This window comes from Sander vitreus, chromosome 1, assembly GCF_031162955.1.
Source record: "Sander vitreus isolate 19-12246 chromosome 1, sanVit1, whole genome shotgun sequence".
NCBI lineage: Eukaryota > Metazoa > Chordata > Actinopteri > Perciformes > Percidae > Sander > Sander vitreus.
In genome coordinates this window covers 26,104,338-26,121,610 of record NC_135855.1, presented here as the reverse complement: position 1 = coordinate 26,121,610, position 17,273 = coordinate 26,104,338, and the positions used below count along the sequence as shown (strand labels likewise).

The window sequence follows — 17,273 nt, the reverse complement described above, 5'->3', positions numbered from 1 at the left end:
GTAGTGTTTAGAGTCCACTGGATGCTATGTGATGAAGTGATGATTGTTTTTTTTTTTTCAGCTGTGGTCAAGAACCCTCCTAATAACCTTTGGATATTAGCTGCAGTGTTGGCCCCCATCGCCGTAGTAACACTCATTATCATCATAATCACAGCTGTGCTGTGCAGGAAGAATAAAAATGACTTTAAAGCTGATGCCATCGGCAACCTCAATCCCCGAGCCAAGGTATCTATCGGTCTGTCTGTGTCTATGTAGGCTGTAGCTGAAACCATTTTGATAATCAAGTTATTGTTTCAATCATTTTTCAAGCTTCACAATTTTGATAAGCTTTTCTTGGTTTTATATTATTATTATTATTATTATTATTATTATTATTATTATTATTATTATTATTATTATATATTAACATCATGTGTTTGGGTTTTGGACTGTTGGACAAAACAAGACATTTTTAAAGACATCGGCGCTTGGAAATTATGATGGCCATTTTTCAACAGTTTCTGATATTTTATAAACAACACAATTAATTGAGAAACTAATCAATCAAATCAATCAATGTGTGAGTGACTTTGGTATACAGAATTTTATGTTTTTGTTTTATATTACTTATTATCTGCTAACTGCTGTATGTATAACCTGTGTTAATGCACTGGTAGAATCCTAGTCAGTCTTGAAACTTGAGCACACTCACACACCAACCACACCAAAACACACTGTTTAAAATATCTTCTCTTGTTTTCAGATGGCATATCGGAGAGATGTGGGCTATTATCACCAGGTATCTGCTTCTCTGTATTTCCTCTCATTACTGATCTGTGTTTTCATCATCTGAGCTTAACTGTGCCAACAGTGGGATTTGAACAGGATTCTGAGCAGACATTACCTATGATATATTTCAATAAATCCTACTGTGCTGATGGAAACTAAGGATACACCAGCGCCTTTCACAATGAGATTTTTTTGGATGAAAGGCTGGTATTGCCTATTCTTCTTATAGCAGTCTCCAAATGGCACAAAGCTTTTTACAGAGAATGGTTATTATGGAAATTGTTTTTTTTTCAAGCAGAATGAGTGTGTGAATGTGTGTGTACTGTCACTTGTTTATTTTGTGTAGCGAAAATTGAAAGCTGTTTCTACCGTTGTTGCATCAAGAGTGTCATCACAATGTCCTAATCAAAGTTATCTCTCCATCTCCACCGTCTGTGGGTTTTTTTCTGCTCAGTGGTTCTCTTCCCTGTCATATGTCAATGTAGATGAATGGAAATGCAGAGTATAACACTCAGCACATCCCACTGCTTTATTTATGGGATTTCATTTGAGAGAAAGTAAAAAAAAAAAAAAAACTTCTATATTAAACTACCACTGCTACTTTCAGAGCACTTATCACTACGCAACATCTAAAGTCCTGCAAAGTCTCATCATGTAAAAACCACCAAAAAGCTTAATTCAATCAGATATGAAATACGATTGGGTTGCTTCTGACAAACCTTCACATTCTGGGTGGATATAGGAGTATATTACTGCTTCTTTTTAATAAGTTATGTAAAAAACAAGAAGATATTCTTAAAATGCTCAAAGATAGAGTGACTCCTAAACATTTAAATGAGGCTCTTGCACTGCCTCTTCTGTATTACCTGCGATGTCTGTAAGCCAAACACTTTCATCATACACCCTTGTTAGAGTTTCCACTTTTGAGACCATCTGCAGTAGCACTTTTAGTTGTAGTAGTGAGAAAACTGGATCCAAGGAAATTTTTTGCTCTCTCTAATATGTATGTGTGTGTTTGCGTGCGTGCGTGCGTGTGTGCGCTCTATAGGAAGAGAGAGGATGCATGTTCTTCAATCGGGGGAGTATCACATATTGATTTTGTGGCCCGGCTTGGCTGCATGAGGAAGTGTCTTGACAATTTATGACACTGCATTGAGATTAGTCCTAAATATGTCAATGTTAGTGTATCTTTTGGCCCTTATCTTTACTATAAACATGTTGACATCCAATGTTAGGTAGAAAACAATGACTCCTTTTCCTCCTCCCTTTTATCCTCTAACATTTAACTTCGCTACTAGATTTCTGTGATCTGCAGATCTCATCTTGTCACCACCCACTGCGGGTCATTTACTTGACGAGAATTTGGATGAAGATGAAGAAGGGCCTCAGTTGAATCTGTGCTTATCTATTTCAAGGCACTGCAGCGCAGTAATCCCAGTTTTGTTCCTTAAGTCTTCTGGACATCTCTTAAAAAAGATTCACTTTACTGTAGATATAAGATGGAACTCTATTTTGAGATGGCTGTCTATGTGACGCTTCTGGTTGGCTAACGTACAGTATATCTCTTTGTTTCTCCTATCAACGATTACACTATGTGACCACAGGTATGTGAATAGAAATCAATCTTACTTAAAGCTGTCTCTTTTGTCTTTTTCCATTTTCACTCAACCCCTGTCAATCAGCCAGTCCAGGGTTTTGACTATGCCAAGCAGCACCTGGGCCAACAGGGAGGAGATGAGGAGACCCTGCCTGCAAGTCAGGATACCCTTGTGATGTCTCTACAAATTCGGGACACACCACTTTCACTAGAAAAGGCCCTGCAGCAAGACGGAACTGCCAACAAGAAAAGCCTCACCTCTGACAAACACAAGAGGTATCATCATATCTACACAATCACCTCCTCAGGCTGTAATCTTCTAGCCTGGCTCCACCCTCCTACGTACTTCCGCTCAATTTTCATTTTCCTTCAGTACTACGTCTGGGTTTGCGGTATATTCTTGGGTTTTCTCCGATAACATTTTAACATGTCCAATCAGCAAACAGAGGGAGTGGCTGAGAACGATGACGTTGAGGTTCGGGATAAGTTTGATTTTCCAGCTCGCTCCGTTACTGGTGAAGGAGTTAGCTAAGGCTAACACTAGCAATGCTAAGCCGATAGTTGTTGTCGTCTCCCCTCTTGTTAGTCTGGTCCTACCAGACAGTACGTAGGAGGGCGGAGCCAGGCTACTAGAGTGGCTCTGGGCAGATCCAGTAGTTTTAAACTTCAACAGAGTACCCGCCTTCAAGGAAGTTAACTCTTGTCAATGGAGAGAGGCCAGACTCTCTGTACAAATGAAATGTACGAGAGTCTGGTAGGACCAGGCTAGTAATCTTCACAAAAACTTTTAAAATTGTGAAAAAAGGATAAACATTTTAATTAACTTAATTAACCCACGAAGCTTAGACAATTTTCATAATTTCAGGGACAAAAGACTCACTGCAAACTGAAGATCGAAGAATATAATACTTATCATTATCATTTAGTAAAATAAAATCTTAATATTATCTAGATGATGTGCATGATTATTATGGTGTGTAAAGTTAGCATACTGAAGTGCATTTAAGGGTCAAAATGAAATTCGAATTCTCCTCACTTTTTGTGTAAGAAAAAATTTACTTTATACTATAATATAATAATATAATCAACTATAATACTGCAGCTATTGTGCATAATTAGGATGACACAGTTTTTGGACATATCTGTGGAAACAGCTCCCAAGTTTGACTGACATCTACCGACGTTGCTAGGAGACACGCTGTAGCTTCCGTGGTGCACTATTAAATGTAAAACTGTCTACCCTATGAACATTGATACAAGACATTTTTTCTCTTTAACCGTCCCTCGTAGCGTTGGCTATCATCTTTTAACAATTTAAGCCAACACTTAACAACTGGAGGACCTTTTCTGCTGTCTAGTTTGTATTCCACTCGGAAAGTGGAAGCTAGCTGGCATGTCCTGTTAACATTTGCAAACGATGAAGAGCTGCACAAAGCAGCTAACTGAGATCCTGCGGACATCTGAATGTAAATAATTTTCTATCTGCTATCATCGTTCTCTCGCTCATAACGTTATTTTCTGCAATGCTTGAGATTTGAATGGATTCATGACTGAAAAATGAAAAATATCTTAAATCCTGGAGTGTTTTATTGTGAAGGTGGCACAGAGGAAAAGCCATGTTTTTACCTGAATCAAAAGTATTTATCCTCTGTTCTGTACATTTCTCAATGTACAGAACCAGGCTCTGAGGCTCAGCCAAGTGATTTTCACACTCGGCTCAACTTTCATTAGTCTGAGCTTTATTTGTCTCAGTTAACATGTTAGTATGTTAGAAGGAAACATGCTGCTTCCTCTAACAGATGATAATCATTTGAATGTTCTTAATTCAGAAATATTCTAATGTTTTTTCTTCAAATGAGACTGAATGCAAGCATCCTCCCAAAAGATAGTATATTTGCTTACAGTATATGTGTGTTATCTTAACAATTGCACCACTGCTCTGTCAGAAAGCTCCTGGGTCGCATAGAGAGAGGCAGGATGATAAAACACAAAAATCCCTCCAGCCCTATTGTCTGTCCTCATTCTACCCTGATGCTGAGTGATGGGCGGTCATTAACAGAGTTCTGTGTGTGGGCAGGTGAAATTGACCATTTTCCTAATCTGACAGTAGCGCTGTTTCGAAATGAATTGTTAACTAATGCTAAATTATTTAATCGAGGAACGCAAAAGGGCATCATTTTTCAAAGCCATGCAGGATTATGAAATCAAATGAAATGTACATGAATGTATGTGACAGAATAGTGAATCTATAGACTGGAGGTCCTGCAGTAATGATTTTGAGACTCCCGAGACAGCAACCGTTTTTAATTTGTTTTTTTAACTGTTGGTCTAAGGTTCCCTTCTTTTTATGAGATTACGTCTTAAGCTTTCATTCCTATTCAGTTTTCAACCAGCCATATGCTATTATCCCAGTATATAACAAGCATGTCTCTTCTGAAAGTTCCCAGAGATAGTAACATCATAACTGATACCCAAGAGATTAGATGTACTGTGACATAGTATGTAGCCTAGTACATTTTTCAAAAATTTATATAGTTTGTGGAAAAGCAGCTGCCCTGCAAGTGCAACATGATTTTAGCTTTCTACTTGATGCCAAGACCAATAACAGACGATCAAATCTTTCAATCAGGTGCAGGCTCAGAGTTCTTGTTTCCTTAGGACTGAAAGTGCAACCTGTCATTCACCTGTTGTACAGCCGGTTTGAAATGACATCTCTCCCACAATGCCTGTTGAGACCTGACAGACAAAAAGAAAGTTGTGGGATGATGCTGTGAGGTTACATTTTTGTAAATTATTATTTCACTTCAAAAGGATTTAAAAAGAAACTTATGAATTCAGGGCTAGAATGCTGTTATGCATGTTGAATACAAACACATTTAAAAACATGCAGGCAGGCATGCTGTACACAATCATGTCTAATTTGCTTCTTCCTCCCTGAAATCCTTTCATTTGTACCAAGGTCACACATCTGTTAGCTTCTAAACACCAACACAGGATCAAGCATACAATCCTCTCAAAAAGCCAATGTAAACATAATCCGTACACCTCAGTTAATTATTACACGTCTTTGACTAAAGCACAGAGCTAGCTCTCTGCAGCACTGCCTCAACAAGAGCAGGGAGGGCAGCCGCTGTTCCTCTGTCTCTCTTTGCTGTTATCATTTTTACCAGACAATAAGGGGATAGACCACAGTGCTTTGATGTCACTGTCAGCCTCGTGGTCCTCTGAGCCACTGCTTGATCAGCTCTAATTCCAACTACAGTACAGCGTTTGAAGCTAGTGAAACAAGAATTGGATAAAGCAATTGTTTGTCCAATTAATAGAAGAACCAGTCTTGCTTCACACTGAATATAAACGCACACACATTTAGAAACCTGCACGTAGTAGAGACACATCCACAGAAAAATATGCAAGTTTATTAATCAAAACATGCAGGTTAATGTACAAAACACAAACACATAGGTGGGGGGGGTGAGGTTGTTTAAGGGAGGGATGACATAACCTGGCTGTGAGCCTAGCTTCCGGAGAGCTCACCGCCTTTTCCTGTTGCTATGGTTACTTGCAGCAAGTTGCCGAGTGAGGACGGTTCCGTCATCAGCAACGAATCAGAGAAGCTGCATTCCGGTAGGGGCTTGACAGTGCTGAAAGTCACAGCACAGCAGAAACTGACAAAGGAGGAGAGTCGCAAGAGGGAAGGTGAGAGTCACACACACACACACACACACACACACACACACACACATGCAAATACAAATTATTTATTCTACAGCTCCTTTGCAGACAAGGTCAGGTATGTCACAAAAATCTTTTTTTCCATTCTCTCCTGCGTGAAACACTCTTCCAGTCTCTGTTTCTCATGCACACAGGTACCATAAGAGGAATCCACTGCCACAGCAGCTTTTTTTTTTTTTTACAGCCAGAAAGGTAGCCACTCAGCAATAAGCAGTGATGGACCCAATGAATATGCATGAGACTCTGCTGACATGATACAGTATGTCAGACTAGTGGATGCTGTGACACACTGGCAGAAACACATACACACTCACACATTCACTAATGCAAAACTGAAGAAAGGCCACATGAAGTCGCACACCATGTGCTCTTCTAAGAGGCAGAGCAGTTTAAGTAAAAGCCGTTCAGACGTTGAACTATTCGCTGTTCTATTCTTGTCCACTGCTGGTAAATGTTCCACATGTGGTGGGAGTGAGTTAAATTAATCAAATTCATATACCCTGCTTGTAAATTGGATCGAGCTCGCTATATTATGATTTTCTTAATGGGTGGATTTGAATAATTCATCAGCTGAGTTAAGGGAAACTAGAATTGAATCCAGTTTGTCTAATGTCAGATAAGGAATAAAAGTACAAAGTCAGTTCTTTCATCTATCACAGAGATGCATTGCCACAACCTTTTGAAGCCAACACTATCTTTTGTGATCTGTCGTCTGTTCGTCCACCACTCCATTTGCTGACACAGACGGCGGATGTTTGACGTAATCCCACAGTGTCAGCCACAGAGAGACAAGGTGATGATAGAGAGGTGGGGCAGAGAGACAAAGAGGGAGTGTGACAGTTTGTTCCCCTTTTGACTGGCAATGTAATGATTAGAGGTATCTGTAGTCTCTTTGTGAGTGAACTCCCTCTCTGTTCTTCAGATCCATATGACACCTCCTCTGGCTCCCTGCAGCTCATTTCCATAAAGCCCACGGCGGCTCAGCCCCACTACACACACCCTGCATCCTCTGACCGCAGCCAGGACTCTGCCATCGTCAATGGAGAGGTGATGCACATGCACACAGACTTACTCGAACAAATTTAACACAGATGCACAGATGTATTAAAGGCCATGAAATGCTGTTTTCTGCCAAAGTTAGAACAGTTTTGGTTATTTCACATACACATACACAAACCCCCTTATTGTCAATATACATAGGAAAGCCATACATCCCCTGAATGCCCTAGGTCTCTAGTTTGTGTTTGTTGAATTTCATCAGGCTGTGATTATCCTCGAGGTCACAATAGGTCATCTTATACTTAAAAATATGATGAAGGAAAATAGGATTTTTTTTTTTATTATTATGTATCCAAGGGTTTTTTCCCAGAAAATTATATAAGACAACCTCTACAGTAAAGTGGCTGTTATCACTAGATCAAGGAACAAGTAGAAACAATTTATGCAAGACACTTTTTGCTTTATTTTTAAGCAATCTAATAAACATGAAATGTAATCGATATGTTCTGAATCTTTCTGACTGTGATTATTACATAACAGTTTCATTTTCAGAGCTTCTTATTCCCTCTGATCTTTTAGCCACACATGCCTTTTAGGACCAAGCAGAATCATACCACATGCAGCAAAAACAACCTTGTGTCTGCTTTTCATTCTGATCTCCACATGTGTCTTTGCGTCCTGCGCTCTTTCCTCTTTGCAGGTGAACTTGGCTCTGAAGCAGAAGTCAGACATTGAGCACTACAGGAACAAGCTGAGACTGAAGGCTAAGAGGAAGGGATTTTATGACTTCCCCTCCACAGACGGAAGCAGCAGCGGTCGAGCTGTGGCGCAGAGACAGCGGCACGGCCATGAGAGGGCAGCCGGTGAGCATGGCAGACCACTGGAGCCTGATGATGAGCGAGGTTCCACTTATGTCAAGTCTCACAGGAGGTGAGGGGAGAGTGGAAAAGCAAGTGGAACCTGGGTTTGGCATGAGTGTAAACACAAGGGTGTGAGGATACAATTCGAGCAGTCACAAAGTGCTGCAGGTGACATGGCAGTTCAAATGTGGATTGGGTTTGTTGCTAATTGGCTTAGATAATTAAAACTGTCTCCTCTAATGTTTTCATTATCCTGTCAGCAGTCAGCAGTAAGACACCCATCAAGCCTGTCTGATTAGTTTGATCCAAGTCCTGAGCTTCCATAATAGAGATAAGAGGATTGGCAGGGTGTCGGCCACTATGCTGGTTCTGTCCTGCTTCTGCTTTACAGATGCACATAAAGATGGAAAGAGTCTTTGGTTATTACAGACTCAGAGCAACACATAAGAGTAAAATGTAGCCACACTACTGTAACTCCCTTCAGAGCGGAAAGTAACATTTTAATTTTGGCTTGTGTGTTGACTTAGCGAAGGGTTGAATGGCTATTTTTATATCCCACAATGGTGAGCAAGATAAGGATTTTATCAGCTTTTTACTGTCGAAATTAGTGCGTGGCTGATCACTTACACCAACACCATGCTTTGCCTAACTAAAGTGATAATTTCAAAGCAGGTTTGCTGATATGCATCTGGTCCTTGATGTCATTGATTGTACGCTGTTGTTTTGTTCAACAAATTTCTTTATTCTTTGTCAGTATTGCATTTGCTGTGCAACACCTCAAGGATATCCTCATACCTGGCATATGGCACAACAATATTATTTAAACTGTAGATTCAGCTCTTTTACTTGATGTCCTATTGAGCTATCCTAACATACTGTATGCATTTGGTTTTGCATCACAACTTGATGTACTTTTTTTGAAAGGGAATCCGATACATTCAGATACATACCCTTCCACTCCCCACCTGCCGTTCACTTGCAGACACTCTGAAACCATGGCTGAAAAGTAAGAAAGCTGAATTGATAGGATTTCTATGAATAATATCCCATGTATGATTTGTACTTAATCCACCTTTTACTCCAATTGACAGGCACTCGCAGGTAGGGCAGACGGCCTATCGCAGCAGACAGAGTCTGAGCAGTCCCAGTCCTGGAGGAACAGAGATGGACATGCTTGTTATGAGGGAGAGACCGAGGAGAGGCATCCCCAACAGCGGCTATGATGTGAGTCACACCACCAAGTGACTCTGTCTGCCGACAAGATGCAGTTAAACTTGCCAAAGGAATTTATGTTTACCATTTTAAAAACATCACCAACACAAAGTTAAGTGTTGTTACTTTTTAAATAATATTAGGTAAACCTTTAACTTATCAGGTAATAATTGCGTACTAATTAAATACGAATATGTGTTCATTTATATGCTTATATGCTTGTCACCAAATTCAGATGTTAATAAAAAAAACTACTGTTTTCAGTTTAGTAAGATGGAAAGTAAAAATAGACAGTATTATCAATCAGAGCTTGTCGTGCTAAATCTGTGGCTTATGCCCATATTTAAGGCACTGTGCAGCCGCTGAGCTAAAGATCAGACGTATTCTACTCAGGTGTGGTTTCAAGTGTGCCACAGCAAGCAAGGGAAGGGAAGTGGTTCATTAATAATTAAGAGTTAAGATTTATAAGGTCCTGTCGTTTTGATTTGTAATGCGTCTCAGGATGGCTGGTTTATGCCTCCACTCTCCATTATGGCTCTGTGTAGGGCTCTTTCTGTCATGAAGTCAGAATACTAGTATGTGAGTTTCCGAGAGTAATCGAGCAGACCATTCCTAAAAAGTATTTTCATTCTGAGCTGTCCTTTTGTAAAAGAAATATGAGCAGCAATAGACATATTTCACTGAACTGCTAGTGACCTGCCAGCCATTTTGACCAGTCACAGCAGGAAAAACACTGGTGTAACTGGCTCTGGTATTGGCTTACTGGGATGCTTAGATGGTAAATAAACAAGGTATTATATGGGCCTGTGCTTTTCCTACTATTGCAAGTCAAATGTCTGCTGATTGTGCCTTTGATTTAGATATATCAGACTCTTAGGACGACAGGGAGGTACCATGAGCAAAATGCCACATCTTAACATGACAAACAAAATTCAGAATTCAATAACAGAAGACTATTGACAAGATTTATAAAGATTATCCAGACTAATAGTAGTTCTTTGATTCTGGCCTCCCATTATAATGACTCTTGGTCAGCTTGTATTTTCTGTAGTTAAACTCTTTGTAGCCAACTGTTCAGCTCTGTTAGAAATATAGCACAATAGCCAGTAGAAGCTTCATGGCCATTTTCAGAACTCCTTGCCCTCTTCATTACAATGGGACTAGTGTGGCTGCAGGCCCCATAACTGCAGAGGCAAGCCTCTGCCATTCCGGGTTGCAGGGAGGGCTGATTTACGAGGTGCACCACGCTAGGTCTCCTATGGCTACCCTCTATTCGCACAGGAAGTAGGGCAGCCTCAACTGGTATTCATTTATTACTGAATATAAGGACGGGATAGATTGAAACAGGTGCTGGGAGATGGAGAAAGAGTACAGCATATGAAAAGATGGAGGAACTTTAAAAAATATGAGGAAGAGGGTGTAAAAGATTGAGTGAGGTAGCAGGTAAATAATTAAGATGCAATGAATATACATGGGAGACAGGATGATAAAGATACCATGTATACTGTAGTGTAGATAAGAAAATAGAAACAGAGAGGGATGATACAGAATAGCTTTAGCACACATACAATAGACCTCCAGCAACTGCTTACGTATTGTTGGATTGCTTGTAAGTATAGAAAAGTGTAGGTTAGCACTCACTGAAAAAAACTAACTGGTTCTGCTGGCTGAACCTCCTCTGACCATGCAGTAGCACAGCTGGATCAAACTCTTCCAGTTGACTCAGAAACATGTGCGTAACATTAAACAGCATCATCCAGCTCAGTCAGCACCCTGTCAACAACCCACTGAGACAATGACAGGAGACATTATAGAACTTGCAACTAACTTCAGTTAGGAGAGGTTTCATTTTCTAATATTTGATTCAGGTATAAATCAGAATGTGCCTCCCCATGTGGCTGCTGCTACATATTTACCCACTCAAGCAGCACCATAAAACTATTACTTAAAATTGTGCCCAATTTTCATATCCTTTTATTCTTTTATGTATGAAAGATTCCATGTTGTATGTACTGTAATTGTGTTTGCTTCTCAATCAGATCCTGTGTACATTGTGTTATGAAATAGCTTATACTGTTTCTTTGTATTATATGCGTTGAGTCTCAATTCATATTCTCTTGTAAATGTGTTTGTATATGTTTTAGACTGAGCCTGAGTTGATTGAGGAGACGAATGTTGACCGCCTTATGGGGCCACGGGAATACATGTATGGCCGGGGCTTGAAAGGCCACTCGGAGACATCCACTCTGAGCTCGCAGCCGTCCATTGATGAAGTGCGACAGCAGATGCACCTGTTGCTGGAGGAAGCGTTCAGTCTGGCTTCAGGGGGGCAGTCCACATCCGGAAGGCACTCTCGTCACCACCACCCACCTTCTGACCAGTACAGCCCCGCGCCGCCTCCCCTTCCCTACGCCGACGTGGTGACCAGCGCCCCTGGTACAATGAGCTGTGGACGGGGAGGCCTGCAGTGGGTACCATCCTATGGTGCAGAAATGTATCAGTGCAGCCTGCCCAAACCGGTAAGTGTGATGAGATTATTTCCCCTCTCTTAAGAACTATGTTAGATAGTTTATGTAACCTTAAATGCCTTTCAATATCTGTTTAAGGCCTTTCGCTTCACCCAGCTTCCTGAGATGGCCATGGGCTCTCCTCCCCCTTTACCACCTCGCACTGGACCTCCTTCTGGGACCTCCTTAAGACGGTAAGGCTAAATCAGTCTCACATATGCACACACATTGACACAGATGTAGGCAGACACAGACATACTGTCTTTAGTGTGCCAAAGCCCATCAGGTATTCCAAATGTATTCACATTCAAATTTGTGTTCAGGGACATCTTAGATATTCACCAGGTAATGTGCTGTGGCTAGGGTGATTTAAGGCCTTGCTTAAATTTGAATATTGAACTAGTGCATTGAGAGATGGCAAGAATGTTAATAAGGTACTCACTTTTCCACATGGAGTGTGTCTGCCATCTAGTGGTACTGACCAAGTATTTCAGCAACTCCACGTTCATGTCTCTGCAATCTCTGTCCAATTTAGTTCCACTTCTGACTTGGGGCCTAAGGGAAGGAGCTCAGAGACATCTGTCACTGAAATGCAGAGTCAACATGACAACAACCCATATGGGCCAACAACTAGAGCAGCACTTCCATCTATCACTGCAGAGCAGCCTGTGTCCAACTACTCAGGTAAGCATACAGTATGAGGAGATGACTTTGCATTTTTAAAAGAAACACATAATGTGCTTTGCTTCCATGCCAAAATACATTTTTCAAGTATAGTAATACATCCCCCTGAAATATATTCATCAGTGAACATCAGCCTCTCTCCTCTGTAGGAAACCCAATAACAGCCGTCTACGCCATCCCAGCCACCAGGCCCGGCTACTCAGAATACTTTGTCTCCACACCAACCACCTCCTACCACAGTCCCTCCTGGATGTCCTATCCACCTGAACCTGAAGATGTGCTGCCGCAGTGGGCAGACTCTGTAAGGAAGCCTATTTTGCTTGCTTAGGAAGCACCCAATCAATCCTACAAAAAAATAAATACATCATTAACTGAAAGATGAGCAATTTATAGAGGTAGGGTAACGTGACAAGATGTCTTGATTAAATCAAGACAGTCCCAGTTTTCAAGCATTTGTCCAAGTGCACCGACAGATATTTGTCCTAATAACTTTTAATTTTCCGAAAATAAACTATTCTAAGTGACAATTGTGAAATTCCTTGCGAAAGTAAGGCTATATCCTGAGCATGAACGGGTCGAAAAGAAAATAAGCTCTTTGTTTTCTCTCTTGTTAGTGCAGTAGCACGTTTAGACTCAATCAGTAAGTGCTGTTATTTGGACTCTTGCAGAGACAACAGAAAGCCAGTGTTCTGGCTTTATACCAGCCAATTTAATTATACACTTTTTAATTTAATAATTTAATACAATCTAATAAAACTGTAAAAAAAAATATAAAGTTATTGTGACTGTTGTAGGGTGCTATTGAAACGCCCCACCCTCACCTCCTGGTTGTCAGGATGTTTTCCCCATGACTTCTGGTCACCCTACTGAGCCAGAAAGTAAGCTGCATCACTGCAACAGCTAGGTCTAAAAAAAGGAATAAACACTCAGAAACATATATGTCATGTGTAGGTGACATATCTTTTGCAGACCATCTCACTATGGCACTGACATATTCCTATCTACCCTTGAAAGGGACCGGGTCTCATTAAACAACAAACCTCCTACCTCCTCCTCCACTTTTTTTTATTAAAATAAGACGGGTTCCATTAATTCTGTCGGACCTGTTATAATCCATGTTACCCTCCCTCTCCTGCACAGGAGTTTCCTTGTTTGTATGGAATGTTCTATTTTTTCCCTGTCTGTTTGCCTGTTTCAACCAGATGCCTTCACGCAGTGTCTTTTTGCAGAACCAGTGTCAATTAGAAACCATTTGCTGATCTGAATTTATGGCTGACGTTGGACACAACAAAATACCGGGGTAGTTGAGCACATTTCATAAATGAACACCTATTTTACTTTTTTTCTTTCTTGTGGTGTAAATCTGACACTTGAAGATTTTGTATCAACATTCAAAAGTAGTCCATTTTGGAGTTCAAACACTGTTTGAACCAAAGTCCATTTCAGTATCATACACTCGCACAGTAGATCTCCACACTCATTACATTCCCTGTTATTTTGGTTAATTTAAAATGATTTTTTCCCAGATAGCATTGTCTGTATGTTCCCTTATCACCTATTTAATTATTTCTGAAATAGTGGTGCAAAATAAAAAATGTTCACTCAGCAAAAAAAAAAACTATCACAAATACTCTATCCTTCTAATTATTTAATTGGCTGCCATTTGTTTTGTGGGTAGTAATAATACAAAGTCGCTGTATTACTGATTTCATGTCTACCCTGTTTTCCAGGTGCCCCTGCCTGGGTATGTAGAGGCTTTTCCTCACCCTCGCTACCCACAGGGGAGCCCCACCAGGCTGCCCCTGCAATATAACAAGGCACTGGAGCAGCCACCCACTGCCCGTAGCACAGCATCCCACCAAAGCCTGCACCAGGTGGTAAAGGACATGGACAGCATGCCCCTGAGCAGCCTCTCCACCTCTGCACTCGTGCAGGCTATCCGGCAGGAGGTGGCTAAGCTGGCGAAGAAGCAAAATGATGTGTTTGAGTTCTAGTTTTAATTCTGTCCCCTTGTGTGCAGCAGATGGTTAACTGTGCATTAGTTTTCAACAGAGGCACGCAAAGGCGGTGCTCCTTCAGACTGATTTTTGATGTTTGTACTGTTAAATGGACTTTACCCACTGATTACCCACTGATTGATTTCTTTTCACACACTGGTGTTTTGCAGTTCCTGACTTGAAGGAGCAGAAAAGATTATGTTTCATTTTTATGTTGATGATGTCCCCAAGTAACGACATGCATCTCTTCTTTGTAGATATGTCAATAGGATACGCTAAATATGGAAAATATAATTTTTTCCAGGATTAGACATTTTTTTGTGAATCACAATTAATTGAAAAGCCCGTACTGAGAGGGCCGAATACTTCCTGTCAGATGGTGTAAGTATAAACCACAGTGTATATGAGCATGTACAGTATTAGGACATCATATATCTTAGCTCCTTTCATAGACCATCGTCTTCAAAAAGATTAATATCAGTTCATTCAAGCATCCATACCACATCAAACTACCAATTCCAAACATTCTTCAGTTTATTTTCATATCGCATACCAACACCATGACAGTAACAACAGACACTGACTGTCCTTGGTTGTCTAATGATTTTGAGAGATTTAAAGTAGTTCCTGTTAATTAACAAATTGACTAAATACAGTATATTAAGTTGCATCTATGATGATGCGACACATAGATGGATATGTTTGCCTTTATATATTTGAAATAGAGGGAAGCCTTTCCCGATTTGTTTGGGTGTGTGTTGACTGGGTTGACATGGAGTGAATACTTAAAAATGAACTTTGACTTAACTATATGTTTCTCTTTTCTTGAGGAGAACAACAAAAACACTTTGGCTTTCAAAAACCCAAATGAAAAAGTTCATTTGTATTAGCACAGCAGTTTTATAACTAGCCCAGTGGTTTTAAGATGTACAGATGATTCAGTGCACATACAGCCTCAACACATTTGTCACAAAACAATTCTCTTTGCTGCTGGGAGTAGTGCCAAAGTTTCTTGTAAAGTTAAACCATAAACAAGGTGAGTCTATCGTTTTTTTTAAGTCTTAAGACCATGGTCTCAATGGGTGCATTTGATGAATAAAATACAATGTTCATGTAAACTATTAACCTAATGGGAGGTTCTACATCAGTACTCCTGTTCTGAGAACTTCAGTGTGAAGCATGAGTGCGCCCTAGAATCTATCCAGTTTATAAGGTGCACACAAAAAGCAAATTATTGCAAATTTGTTGAAAGAATGCTTTTACAGATGAGTCATCAATCTCAATTATGTTTTAAATCAACCACGCAGGACATGAGAGCATAGCAGAGCATCTTAACAAGCTTCCACCTACAGGTCACATAAAAACATCATAAATATCAACATGTAAGAAGAGGTAACTTTAGATTAAACATAGGAGTACAAACATGAATAAAAGCCACTAATTAAGGATTAGGACCCAGACATCAAATGTGATGTAAAGTACAAAGTAAAATAATGGCCAAGTCTTACAATAGCTCCTGGAATCAAGGAGACTCTTGCTTTCCATTATCCCAGCAGTGACAAGAAGGAAGGAGGTCAACTCTTTGTTTAGTGGAAGACTAGGATCCAACTACCCATTTTGGTGACATGCTTCAATTAATATCTTGATGCTGCACTTATTTACGGTAATATCTAAGTCACCTAATTGGCCATCTTAATCAGCTTTTTCACCCGATTTTATTTTCTGTTTTTGAAACCAGATTCAAGCCACCATACCAGGGCATTGCACACAACTTTAATCTGTTCAATAAAACTCCCATTAAAAACAAAAGACAATAAATCACAGCACACATGAAAGGGATTTATCTTTCCCGGAAAAATACTCATACTCATATTTCACTGTGGCATAAAAGCCTTCAATAGGTTATGATGAATTCTTAATTTGGAATTGCTGGCTTGGGAATGGAAAGCGGGACTTTTACTATATTATTGCAAATCACATGGAATGCTTTGCTGATTATTATTATCAATGCCGTCATAAGACATATGGCAGATATGACATAAGAAAGACAGTGAAAATGCCTTTAAATCATGTTTCCTTTCATAGCATTGCTATTACAGCAGGCCTGGATGAATTTAGCCTTTTTGCATTACGACTTTTGAACAAACCCTACGCCGCTTCCAAGAAATGTTCTTTTATACCCATGCCTGTTGGTGTCTAAGTAGGTATAATGAAATACTGTATGTCTTAAACTCAACAAGAACTTAGTTGTTGCTTGTTTTCCCAATATTCCTTTTACCCATTATTCAGAGGAGCACTTAATGTCTTAAGAACTGTACTAAATACAGTGAAACCATTTTTGTGTATACCAGAAGTGAACACCTTTCCACATTCTCATGCTGGATAACTGATAAAACTAACAATATTAAATAAAAGGGTTTTGGTTGATTTATTGGTTTAGAAAAATGATGAGTATTTATTCTACAAAATTAAACGTGAAGTGAGCTAAACCTATTAAAAATCAATGTCTTTTTGTCTTCCTGACTGGTTTCTCATTTCGTTTTTTTCATCTACTTAATCTTGTTATATTTGATGTAACTCAGAGATTGATTTGACAGAGAGACCGTGAGGCAGATGGAGAATGAAAGACATTTTAGCCTACATGATTAAAATTAAATAAAAGATTTTGTTAAAAGAATCAATCATCAATCTGTGTCTTTAATATCTCTTTTACTTTCTGCATGCCATTTTTCCAGATGAGCAATATCAAAAGAGTTGAAGCAATTGCTGCACTGATGCCCCACTTCTAGTCTTCCCTGGTATTTAAGTATGCTCCTTTTTTTTTAAAATCATTTTAGACCTAATTAGTAGTAGGTGTGATTATTATTACCACCTATTTACACCACAGGGACTTCAAAGTGTACTTTGTATCACAATG

General features: G+C 39.8%; 1 protein-coding gene across 1 annotated transcript in view; it reads left to right on the top strand.

Moving 5' to 3' along the window:
• kiaa1549lb (KIAA1549-like b) overlaps window positions 1-16,986 on the top strand; it is a 34,501-nt gene extending 17,515 nt beyond the window's left edge. Inside the window, exons 10-21 of the mRNA XM_078250316.1 lie at window positions 62-225; window positions 743-778; window positions 2,451-2,641; window positions 5,931-6,061; window positions 7,020-7,144; window positions 7,797-8,026; window positions 9,048-9,180; window positions 11,313-11,687; window positions 11,775-11,869; window positions 12,211-12,359; window positions 12,509-12,660; window positions 14,090-16,986. Of these exons, the coding sequence (XP_078106442.1) occupies window positions 62-225; window positions 743-778; window positions 2,451-2,641; window positions 5,931-6,061; window positions 7,020-7,144; window positions 7,797-8,026; window positions 9,048-9,180; window positions 11,313-11,687; window positions 11,775-11,869; window positions 12,211-12,359; window positions 12,509-12,660; window positions 14,090-14,353 (2,045 nt within the window). The 3' untranslated portion in view covers window positions 14,354-16,986. The remainder of the gene's footprint in view (window positions 1-61; window positions 226-742; window positions 779-2,450; window positions 2,642-5,930; window positions 6,062-7,019; window positions 7,145-7,796; window positions 8,027-9,047; window positions 9,181-11,312; window positions 11,688-11,774; window positions 11,870-12,210; window positions 12,360-12,508; window positions 12,661-14,089) is intronic.
• The last annotated feature ends 287 nt before the right edge of the window (window positions 16,987-17,273 follow it).